The 12829-nt window shown below is 38.2% G+C and overlaps 1 protein-coding gene across 1 annotated transcript; it reads left to right on the forward strand.

The window, feature by feature from the left end:
- The first annotated feature begins 673 nt into the window (after positions 1 to 673).
- On the forward strand, positions 674 to 9207 carry hexa (hexosaminidase A (alpha polypeptide)). Its single transcript, XM_026175852.2, has 14 exons — positions 674 to 1001; positions 1526 to 1630; positions 1754 to 1819; positions 2235 to 2281; positions 2397 to 2507; positions 2600 to 2701; positions 2934 to 3066; positions 3382 to 3562; positions 3701 to 3787; positions 3871 to 3943; positions 7843 to 8023; positions 8258 to 8348; positions 8456 to 8563; positions 8677 to 9207. The coding sequence occupies exons 1-14, from the start codon at positions 740 to 742 to the stop codon at positions 8738 to 8740; spliced, it is 1611 nt and encodes a 536-aa protein (XP_026031637.1). The 5' UTR covers positions 674 to 739; the 3' UTR covers positions 8741 to 9207.
- Positions 9208 to 12829: the final 3622 nt, after the last annotated feature.

The following is a 12829-nucleotide window of genomic DNA, read 5'->3' on the forward strand; positions in this document are numbered from 1 at the left end:
TGGATCGCTAAAATTAATTCGAGTAGTAGAGTACTTCTTAATTAAAGTTTACAATGACTTAAAATAACTTACGTTTACTTATATTTTAAAGGGATGCTTATATATATCCGGGTCAGATTCTGCGGTTCAGGCAGCACATTGCATGACACATTTGCAAACACTTTGTTAAGTCAGTTGTGTGAGTACGTCCCACTGTACATGCTGCCTTAAACCAGTCTTTTATACACACACACACACGTAGGAAAATATCTAGTATACATATATACATATACATATATATTGTACATATATTTATTAGTTTCAGGTTGGCCATTCTTGTATTTTGCTCGTTTGTGTTGTTGTGTTTGCACATCTCTGTTGCTTGTGGGGCTCGCACACAAGAATTTCACTCGCATGTGCTGTGCCAGTGTGCCTGCACATGTGATGTGACAATAAAAAGTGATTTGATTTGATTTGATATATTTATATATATATAAAAGACTATATATATATATATACATATCAACTAAAACTGAAAGCATTTCCTGTAAATTTACAATTTATTTAAACTACAGCGACCTTGGTCCAGGTCTTACCAAATGAAATAATGTTTAAATAAAAATAATGTTTACTTATATTTTCCGGAAGACGAACTCGACTTATTAACTCGCTGCCGCAGTCATGTGATTGCATTCATCTAAGCACATGACAGGTATCGTTTTGACGGTGCAGTTCGCGCTAGTGAAGAGCGAGGGAAGTCATGTCTGTAGTAACGTCTGGACGATACACTTTTCCCAGCTATAATTTGGTGTTTTTTATTTTCCTCCAGCTTGGGCTGCACTCAGTTGAGGGAGTATGGCCTTTACCGCAATCTATTACCTCCTCACCGGAGCGATACCCTCTGAATCCCCAGGCTTTCTACTTTACTTACGGAAGTCAATCAGCTGCACAGGAGGGCTGCTCTGTTCTGGATGAAGCATTTAAGAGATACTTTTCTCTTATTTTTCCAGACTACTCATCTGGTAGGTTTTATAGTGAGGTGAAATTCTTAAAATGCAAAAACGAAGTAAGATTTAAAGTCTTGCTGAACTTGAACGTTGTAGTTGTTCAGTCAGACTGTTTAGATATTCGAAAAACATTAAGGATATGAAATAGCCTATAAAAACTAACTTTTTGTGAAAGTCTAATCTGGACACTATTAGTAGATGGTTTGGCATTATAACACGTTTAAAACATGATTGTAAACGCACAATAAACAGAGCAAAGTGCTCACGTGGCTTCAATGTTGTTTGTCATGCTGGCTTTTAAAACAGATCAATGGTCATTGTACAGACAACAGGTCATCAGTCAGCCAGCACGGGCATACCAACTGAAAATAACCTCACAATAACAATGGACGAGAGTAGCACAGCTTCGTTTTTGTCTTTTCAGAAACAAACACAAGAACCACAGCTCCTAGGGAACAAAAATCAGTGTGTAATGTGCTTAAAGTGCAAGTTTACTTCTGCAAATACTGTGGTAATGGTTTAATATTTATCACCACCAGGTTACGGTTTTCTGCGATTCAGTGTGGATAAACCATTTACTGTCCAAGTAAGTGTCGGCCGCGATGATTGCGACAGCTACCCAGATGAAGACTCTTCTGAGCAATGTAAGTACAACCCGCTGATGCCCATTGATTAGAGCAAGTAACACTGTTTTGTAATGAATTTAACCACCATAATACTATATAGAGATTGACAAAATATCATAATTTCTCCTGTTTGTGTTCCAGACACTCTGAGCGTCTCTGCTGGACAAGCATCTCTGAAGGCAGAAACTGTGTGGGGTGCTCTAAGAGGTGATTATAGCATATGTAAAATATATCTGAAGAGCACTGGTAATTAAACAAACATGTTAACCATCCCTAATTTCCTTCGGGATTAATAAAGTATTCTGATTCTGATTCTTAAGCTGGCAAAGTATGTCAAAGCTTGATGAGTTGTAGCAGATTTCTTGTTCTACTACATATTCAGTAAGTAGCCTGTCAGGTTGTGCTATGTATTTCCAGTTTTGTTTAACTCATGTGACTCAACTGATGCAACACTTCATGTGGCACACACAGACACCTTCTTTATAGTTTTACTCAGTAGAATTTCAAGTAGGCCTACTGCATGTGGATTATAAAGTAGGGAAATTCCAACATTTTGTCAACCTCATCTATCATGTATAACAAATTGCTGATTATGTACTGTACACCCTCTGTTTAAGCACAGGTCTGGAAACCTTCAGTCAGTTGGTTTATCAAGAGGATTTTGGCTCAGTAAGTTGCAGTTTTTCCTAATGCACAAACTAACAACAAGGCCTCTGGAGTAATCACGTTTCAAATATGTGCATAATTAATATTTTTCCCTTTTTTCTGTTTGTTTTTAATTTAGTATTATGTGAACAAGACTGAGATTAAAGACTTCCCCCGCTTTCAGTTCAGAGGGATTTTATTGGACACTTCACGTCATTATTTACCAGTGCAGGCCATTTTAAAAACCCTGGTAATAATCAGATGACACAATCGAAACTTCAGCCTTCTGTTTGAGTCACTGTATTTATTATAAGCTGTATTGACATACATGTTTTCTGTTAGGATGCGATGGCCTTCAGTAAGTTCAATGTGTTTCATTGGCACATTGTCGATGACCCCTCCTTCCCTTATCAGAGCCGCACCTTTCCGGACCTGTCTGCTAAGGTTTGTTGATATTCTTCCTTGAGGCACTTACGTAAGTCCTATCATATGATCCTCACTGTAACTATGCACATTCATTACAATTTGCCTTGCAAAAAATATCCTAATTTTCTAAGGTGTTCTTGGCTATTTTATCCCAGAAATCTAAGTAAGTTTAATGCATATAGACTCATGAGATAGGAAATGGCTGAAAAATAGCATCCACTCTGAACAGCGACTTCTGGCTCTTATTCAGGGGGCTTTCCATCCGATGACTCACATCTACACGCAGTCAGATGTAGGAAGGGTGATCTCATTTGCCAGAATGCGGGGAATAAGAGTCCTTCCTGAGTTTGATTCACCAGGCCACACTCAGTCTTGGGGAAAAGGTAAAAATTCAGTTAAACTCCCAACATCCAGTAAGTGACATTAACAATAAACAGTTTAGTCCAAATGATTTCAGCATTTTGATCTATAGAAGAAAAAGTACTTGGCATGATGTCCAGTTAAGGCTCAGTAGGAATAATTTCTGCCAAATCTGCAAGTCAAGACTATAAATGGCAATATAATATGTAGTGAAGGCTGACTTACTGCTTATGTGGTTACATCAGTGGAACAAATTGTCTGCTCTCGATAGAAAATGCAAAAAAATGTATTTGAAGGATATGACTGAGTCAAATTAATTATTTACAATTATTTCTCAGGCCAGTCTGACCTGTTGACTCCCTGCTACAGTGGGAGCAGCCCTTCTGGTACTTTTGGTCCTGTTAATCCAATATTGCCCTCCACGTACAAGTTCATGGCAACACTATTTAAGGAAGTGTCTTCGGTGTTTCCTGATTCCTATATCCACTTAGGAGGAGATGAGGTTAACTTTTCCTGCTGGTAGGTTAAAATGTAACTATCATTTACACGTCGGCTGATTGTTAACAATTTCGAATAAGTTTTTCTGATTTTTGATAATTAAATAAAAGAGAGTTTATGAAAATTTTACATAAACAATGAACACATTTTTTTTTGTAGGAAATCCAACCCTGATGTCCGAGCATTCATGCTGAAAATGGGATTTGGAGCAGACTTCACCAAACTGGAAGCTTACTACATGGAGAAGTAGGTTGTAAAAGGGAAAATACAATGTAGATGGTTCTGCAAAATACACCAACTGATGCATTCATGTGCTTATCTTTTTTTAGCATTGTGAACATCACTGTAGCTCTCAACAGAACATCCATTGTGTGGCAGGATGTTTTTGACTATCATGAACGAGTAAGTACGCCCCACCGAAACACTTATATTTCATGATATAAAAAATGTACATTTCCTGCGTTTGTGGTTTTTAGAGGATGTGGTTGGAAGTGCATGATGTTGATTTTAAACGGTAAACGGTAAACGGCCTGCATTTGTATAGCGCTTTTCTAGTCCCTAAGGACCCCAAAGTGCTTCACACTACATTCAGTCATTCACCCATTCACACACACATTCACACAAATTTAACAAGTACAAATTTGAAATTAAAAAAAAAAGTGAATTTCAATGAATTTTATAATATTTTACCAGGGCAGTACTATGCAAAAGCCACCCATAATTTATTTATATTCTGCTAAGAAGATAAGAAATAAGTGCAGTTCTGTATATATATGTTCCTGCACTTAGGCAAGCTTTCTGGTAATTTCTTTAAGTAGTCTTCAGGAATAGTTCTCCAGATTTGAAGGACATTCAAAGCTCTTCATTTTTGTTGTCCCGCATTGGCAGTGTTTGTGGTCATTGTCAAGCTAAAAAATGAAGCTGTTGCCAATCAGACGCTTTACAGATGGTATTGCATGCTGGATCAAAATTCTTGCTAATCTTGCTGCTAATGACAAAGTGTCTAAAGATACAATGTAAAATTCTTTGCTGGTTCATCCCTTGGGTGTGTTTCTATGCATGAATAATTCATTGGTAAGTGTTAAATGGCCTAAAAGAAATCCTTGGGTACAAGGATTGGACTGAAATCGAGTGCTAAAGCAGCCAAAGCCCAAAAAAACCAGCCTGGAGAACTATTGTACAAGACAACCCCTGAAAAATTACAACAAAGTATTGCTCCTTGGAAGCAAAATATGAAGGAATGAGGAGTGGCTCAACATTTTTGCATAGTCCTGTGTCTTTACAGTTTTGTTCTTGGATTATTAATTATAGATATTTTAGAGTGTGTTCAAGTATCTACAGGATCCATGCATATTCTATAAAAATGCACCAGTTATTTTTGTAGTTGTTGTGACACTGTTGGCTCAGTTGCTATTAGCTCTGCAGATGAGTACAGGATGGAAATTGTCACATTAAAACAGAACTGGCTAATTGTGGAAAAAATAAAATCCTCTATTAAGAAGTTCTTCAGGTACATTTGATACAAATGTAATTTTACACTCTGCAGGTTTAGTGGTTTGAGCCAACTAACCAGCAGTTTAAAACAGTTTGTTGACAACATCCATCTGTTCTGTTCTGATCTGATCTTTCACCATGGACTGTATGCAAACAATGGACGTGAGAGGTCTGAAAAAACACAGCCAATGCACAGTGCCTGAAATCGGCATTCTTTCTAGTGTCCTGAAGGGGGCGAGTCACTTGAGTGCAAAAAGAAAGCTTGTGTTTAGTTTCAGTTGCCAGTTTTAAGCCTTACTGATGCCCAACGTGATACTCGTTAAAACAGCAAGAGAGCAACAGTAAAGACACCTAGCTGTGTCCATTATTTATATACAGTCTATGTATATCATGCTTTCTGTTTATCTGTCTGAGAGCCCAAAGCCTTGTGTTACAGCACACTTCTCTATCAGTGGTGGAGGTATGGAGAGAGGGCTGTTACCTGTGTGAAGTACGCAGGGTGGTTAAAGCAGGGCTCAGGGTAATTCTAGCCTCTCCATGGTATCTGGACCAGCCCGGACCTACACACAACTGGGCCCGCTACTACACTGTGTGGCCCCTCGCCTTCAAGGGTCAGAATATGAAAACTGTGTGCTGTGCAGAGTTAAAGATTTTCAAGCTGCTGTGTGTGTGTGTGTGCGTGTGTTTGTTTGTCTGATATTAATCAACAGATAAAACATGGTTTTACGTAAAATATATATCTATGGATAGCTACAATTTGGGGACTATTTACAGGGTGTACAAAGTGTTTATACCAGTTTATACATCAGTGTTATTAAGGCTGTTCTGTGTCCCAAGACTGTACCTGAAATCTTTTTTTTTTCAGGTATGAACAAATAATAATAATAATATAACTTGGTGTGTAAAGAACTTGGACACAGCTACAGAGAGATGTGATTGTTGTGATGCTGCTTACTGCTGAACACACATATAAAAGTCCTGCTACTGCCAGCTGCTTTGCCAAAGCAAAAACCCAGCAATTGACTCTTTGTTTATCTGGGAGATAATCAAAGAGTTAAGCATATGCATAATGGTGTCTTACTAAATATTCCAGATTTTTTTTTATTTTTTAAAAAAAGGTCTTGAAAGCATAACCACATGCTTGCTCCTGACCTAATCTGCTGGTAGCCCATTAGAGATTCCACAGCTGCTTCCATCAGACAAGCTTAGCAGAAGAAAGTTACAGATACTGTTCATGTTTGGTTCTCCAAGCCATTTAAAAACCATTGTTTTTATACACAAAACTGCTGGAAATTCGAATTCAAATCAAATCAATTTTATTTATATAGCACTTTTAAAAACAACAACTGTTGACCAAAGTATTGTACAATAAAATAATCAGATAACATTTAAAAGGAAAGTAAAATAAAAGATAAGACAATAATAAGAATAAAAGAATGACAGACTCATACAGAATTAAAAGCCAAAGAGTAAAAATGGGTCTTTAAATGAGTTTTAAAAGTATCCAGTGTTGGAGAGGTCCTGATATGTAAAGGCAGTTTATTCCACAGTTTCGGAGCAGTCACAGAAAAAGCCCGATCTCCTCTGTGTTTTAATCTAGACCTAGGAACAACTAGAAGCATTTGGTCCGCAGACCTCATAGATCTCACTGGAGTATAGCAATTTAAAAGATCAGAAAGATATATAGGAGCTAGTTCGTGCAATGTTTTAAAAACAAGTGTCAAGATCTTAAAATCAATTCGAAAACTTACTGGCATCCAGTGTAGCGAGGTGAGTATAGGGGATATGTGCTCTCGCTTCTGCTTGCCAGTCAGTAGCCTTGCCGCGGCATTTTGAACCAGCTGTAGTCGGCCAATAAGTTGCTTACTCAAAGTCTCTGAAGCAGAGAAATGGCTTCACCTTTGCAAGTAAGCGGAGGTGAAAGAAGCTGGTCTTGATCACATTATTTATCTGTTTATCGAATGTTAAATTACTGTAAAAAATCACACCTAAATTCCTCACAAACGTTTTTTTTATAATTTTCTAAGGGGCCATGGTCATAATGGTCACTCAATTCAGCACAGTTTTCTTTATTGTCATTATATAAATATATGAAAAAACTCTTTAAGGGACAGAATGAGCAAGTTAACAGACTTTGTCTTAATTTTAGGTTATAAAAGCAAAGATAAATGTATCTTTGCAAGTACTGAGAAAGATGGGAAATTGTAAAAACATTATACAGATGTTGTTGAGGTTTTTCAAATAATGTCAAGGGAGATAACATGTTAAAAAGAATAAATGCAGCAGTTCAGTTTAACAATTCTCCGTGGACAGAGGCTGTATTGAGCACAGTTTGTTGGTAGTAATGTGAGGATAATATGCTGGTGAGATAATTCGTTTAACAGCCTAGACTGTATGCTTTGTCATCAGAGGCAGTTTTGGGATTCTGCAGAAGTTGAGCTTGATGCTTTCCCAGAAAGAAAAGAAAATTCTTGCCAACGTCTTTCACTTTCATCTTGTGCACATGCTTAGGAATAATGGCTCAAGGAAAGTTCAACCCTGGTTGCCAAATGTTGGCTACATGGGGATTGTCCAGACTGGGCATTTTTCCAGACATGAATGTGCACTAGATGAGTAACTTTGTGCTCTGGCTTGTGCTCTGAGGATTAGAAATTCTTTGAACTGTGGCTTTTTTTAAATATGTGACTTTTCTGAATGATAAAGTATTTAATACAAACATACTAATCAACTGGATTCAACATACAAAAAAAAACTTGGGCAATATAACACACAAGGAGCAAGACAGTTGTTGTTGTTACCCTTCTCAGATTCCTAAGGACACAGTGCTGCACATCTGGAAGGGCCTCCCCGCTTCTTATGCGGCAGAACTCAGCGCTATCACCAAAGCTGGCTACAGGGTCCTGCTCGCTGCACCTTGGTACATCAACCACATTTCCTATGGCCAGGACTGGCGCAACTACTATACCGTGCAGCCTCTGAACTTTTCTGGTGTGTGTTGGCCAAGTAATATAACAAAATAATACAACCTTGCTCACTTATGTGCTGTCCATGGTGCTTCTCTGGTGGTGGGAGCTATCAGTAGAGATTTCTTATTAGTAAGACCCATTAAAACTCTGACTTGACAAGTTTGACTTGAAGTGGTGTGATAACATTGAACTGTAAATAGCCAATTCTAAAGTATAACATGTTATTCAAGAAAAAAAATCCACATCTTTTTCACAGGTACCGAGGAACAGAAGAAGCTGGTGATAGGGGGTGAAGTTTGCATGTGGGGGGAATATGTAGATGCCACTAATCTGACCCCACGTCTTTGGTAAGAGATTGAAAAGATCCCTGAAATGATCAAACTAGAGAACCTAAGTAGAATGTGCAGCCCATGAGATTAATCAAAATAATGACCGGATGAATCCAAAATCACAGGCCAAGGGCAAGTGCTGCCGCAGAGAGACTGTGGAGCGATGAGAAGCAGACCTCTGACGTGGACAAGGCGTTTCCTCGATTGCAGGACTTTCGTTGCGAACTCCTGAGGTACTTTAGCTTTTCTGATAACGCACATGGCATACCTCAACACATCGCCGCACTCTTTTTTTTATGAGGTCTGCTTAATATACACCGATGCTTCTGTTTCACTTCATTTGCAGGCGGGGTATCCAGGCAGAGCCTCTCTTTGTTGGACACTGCAAACACGAGTACCAAGGTGTTTGATTATAATGGACCGTGTGGCATTTTTGAGCATTTGAATCGATTAACTTCTGAGGTGTAACTGGAAGTAATTTTAAAAAAAAATGGAATGAAATTTTCTCTGCTTTTAAGTCCAATATACACTTGTGCTTTCTCAGGGATTTTCCTCTTTGTATTGCGACTGCTGTTTTTTAATTTTACATTTGATTTGATACATTTATATCATGTAGTGATCATATGTAATAAATGTGAAAGTTTACCTACATTATATGAGATGATTACAAAATATACAAATCAGTTGTGTTTGAGTTTAAAAGGCACACGCCAGTATGATGTAGCTTGCTCTCTTTTCCATTCAAATGTAATACAATTATGATAAAGTCACATTGCTGTGTAGACTTTTATCAAAATTAAAATCCATCTGGATGTAGCATTTTTAGTGGGAGAAACGTTTTGTCTGAAAAACGCTACGTCCAGGTGAACAGAATCAACTTTGTGGGATTTCTATACCTGGATGATTGAGCATCAAGATGGTTTTTTAATTATTATTAGAATAATACCAGAGACAACAGTTTGTCTCAGGTATAGAACACATGATCGTCTCATCCTAGGCAACTGATTTAAACTTAGAACCCTATTTTATAACTAGATTAATGTTACAAATGAAACTAACTGCACACCACCCTCAGGAAGCAACCCAAAAAAGAAGACAAAATTCTGTGGAAGGAAGAGTTTCCTCCAAAACTTGCTGATATTGGACACAGACCCCTGCACATACTATCACTGTTTATTTAAAAAATAAACAGAAAAACCGCCACCGTTTACTAGCCAATGAAAATAATCTCGGGTTTATTTGGAGGAATTATTAAAACAGCAACCCTTTTCCTAGGTTTGCCAACCATCCTGGAATAAACACTTAGCCACCTAACGGTGACTAAGTGCTTATTCCAAATGGGTGGACGTCTTATCCAGATGGGTGGCCGTCTGTCTGTAAAGGTTGATTGGAAGTGAAGAAAGCAGAGTGAAAAGAAGTGTGCAGTGATGAATAGACACTTGGGAGGCTGTTGGGCCAGAAACCACAGATATGTAAGCACAAAGGTACAGAGGTGGGAGACACAAAGGGAATAATGTGTCACAGTGGTAAAATGCATAGACAGGTTCCTGTAGCAGCATAACTAGACAAAAGACACATGACTGTGTCTGGCCTAATTATAAAGCTTATAAAACAGATAAGCATCCTTTCAAAAGCATAAAGGCTGTCCCTTACCCAAGTCCAACACTATATAACAGACCAATCTGAGCAAAACAGTCCACCTGAGACCAGTTTACAACTTTCAGCTTTACTTTGATGCCATATAAAAAATAAAATTACCCATCATTCCACTTCTCCAATTCAGGCTACCACAGGGCAAGAGATAGTACACCCTGGACAGGTCACAAGTCTGTCGCACAGCTAACAGAGACAGACAGACAGCCTTTCACACGCAAATTCACACTATTATGAGCAATTTAGAATCACAAATTAACCTTAACTTTACATTTTTGGACTGTGGGAGGAAGCCAGAGTAGCTGGAAAGAACCCAGAAATAGAGAGACCATGCAAACTCAACAAAGAAACGCTTTGGTCAGATTTAAACCCAGGACCTTGCTGCGAAGCAACAATCCTAACAACTGTGCCACTGTGTTGCTACAAAAGCAGTGCAAAAATGCTGCAATGCCCTAAGATGCCATAAGAGAGTCTATATAAGGCTCAGAACATTGGTGCAGCACTGCTCTTGCACAAAGAGACACTTTCAATTCTCCCTGGCTGTTTGTGTTTTTACACAGAAATCCAGACTGCTTCTGAAGTAACAGTGGTCATGACCCTTATTATTGTAAGTGAACTGTAATGTGTAAGCCCATAAATGTTCCAGTGGGTCATACAGCAACTCTGATTCATCATTTGGTCTTACTTAGTTGGTTCACTTTTGTAACACAGTCTAGTGGTGTGTGTCTCCCTCTACAGACCACCTAGGGAATGACTATGTTAAAAAATAAAATAAAGGCATTGAACTATGTGAATGGCCCTGTTTTAAATCATTTTAGGATGCTGTTGTGAGTGTCAGTGTATATACATGACTTCTATCGGCTGCTTCCTTTTTATAAGTCTTTACTGTCATTGCAGTTTAACCTATTATTTTTGTGTGCTGGACTTTTACTTGAGCACTGTGGGCTTTGTTAAGTAAATCACTTATCCCTGGCTTATTTTGACATTTCTGGGAAATAGTCAACTGATCCAACCAAATAAGATTAATTTGTCAGCAGAAACACAGATTTCACAGTAGCTGTCAGCGAGCATCTGTTGAATAGAGTTGACTTTACTCTGATGTGGGCCAAGATAGCTGATTTTGTCATTGCGTGGATTAAAGCAATGGTAGCAGATGGCAAGGAGGGCCAATCCCTATCCTTAGTGCTGACACCTCACTCCTTGTAATTCATCTGATTGGGGTGGAGTTGGGGGAGGGGGGTCCCCAGGAAATGCTGAACCAAACACAACAAAGCTTAAGCAAGCAAGCTCGGTTAACCTATCACTGGGGCCATTTAGAATCACACAGACATGCTGAGTTCTGTGTAATCAAAGCTTGTGCATATGTTAATATATGGGGAACAATATCATTAGCCTGTCAGGGTTAGGGTTAGTGTGCTTTATTTTCTATATATTTGAGGTGGTTAAGTTTAGATATAAGCTGGTACAAAACTGTAACTTATTACTATTTTGAACTTTAATTACTTTAATCTCGAAAAAGTTCAAGTTTAAATGAATAAAAATCCTAATCCAAATAAAGAATGGTCATTTATTTTATGATTTGGCAAATTTGAGGATCCTGTAGAGAACCACTATAACTTTAAAAGTTAATCTCACTCTTTGACAACTGCTGACATTCAAGGAGATTATATCAAAAAGCTGCTTAGATTGATGCAAAGACTTGTGAACTAGCATTCAAGGGCATCCTGCGAAGGACAATAAAATTATGCCTTCCTTGTTTTTTGCAGGGCACATAGTTTTTATGCAATGCACCTCACTACAATAATAAGTCTTTAATATGCACAAAATGTAGATATGCGATATAAGATAATGCCATTCCTGACCCTTAAATGAATGCAAGGCATTTGAAATGACCCATGCATTTGAGGGTTAAAGTAATGAGCAACTGATCTGTTTGATCTGCAAACAACAGAGCCAAGGTTTTACTGGTGACGCGTGTCCAATCACATGACCGGCGCTGTCCTCATAAATGTTTCCACTAAATACATAATCATCTAAACAGCTCATGGCAGCATGCTGCTAAAGATTGTGCCGTGTCTGCACAACAATCACAGGGCTGGGCAGGGAAGAAACGTGACAGTTATTCCTGGCAGATAAAAGACTCAAAGCAGGAGCTTGCTGATGGCTGCAGCATCTTAACTGTGCGGAAGAGAGTCAACCCCTCAAAAAACTGAGCTAAAAAGGACTTAACATGTGTAGTTCCTAGTGTTAAGAACAAAATAATCATCTCACCCTGACATGTGAGGAACACACGTGCTACAAAATCTGATGTGGGAGTCCAGGTTGCCATACTTAAATATGTATTTCTGACTTATGAATCTCCTCAGAGGTCGTTTTCACTGTAACTTTATACTGTCACCAAGTGTGAAGTGTAAATGCTAATGTGCTAAATTAAGGTGTCCAGAATGTATGGACTTTCAAAGCCTTATTTATTACATCAAATGCTACATTTGCCTTCACCAGCACAGAAAGTTGGGTGGATTTAAATAAAAGTGGGAAACAAAGAAAATAGCAGCAATAAAGGAGAACAAAATAAAAATATCAAAGAGAGTAATAGTGATGACAAATGAATAAAAATATCCATTCAGCCATCCATCCGGTCTCCCTGATGCATCCACCAGAGTGTGTGAATGCCAGGTTAAAAGTGCTTAAGTAATAAAAAAAAACCCCACTTGTATGGATGAGGCCTGTAGTAGGAAAACATCTGATATATAACTACCAATATAGTATAAAACAAGCGATTCACATACCACTCAGGAAGTCTCTGGTTTGTCATGAAAACTATTTTTAAAATATATTTTACTTAT

This window comes from Astatotilapia calliptera, chromosome 7, assembly GCF_964374335.1.
Source record: "Astatotilapia calliptera chromosome 7, fAstCal68.1, whole genome shotgun sequence".
Lineage (NCBI taxonomy): Eukaryota > Metazoa > Chordata > Actinopteri > Cichliformes > Cichlidae > Astatotilapia > Astatotilapia calliptera.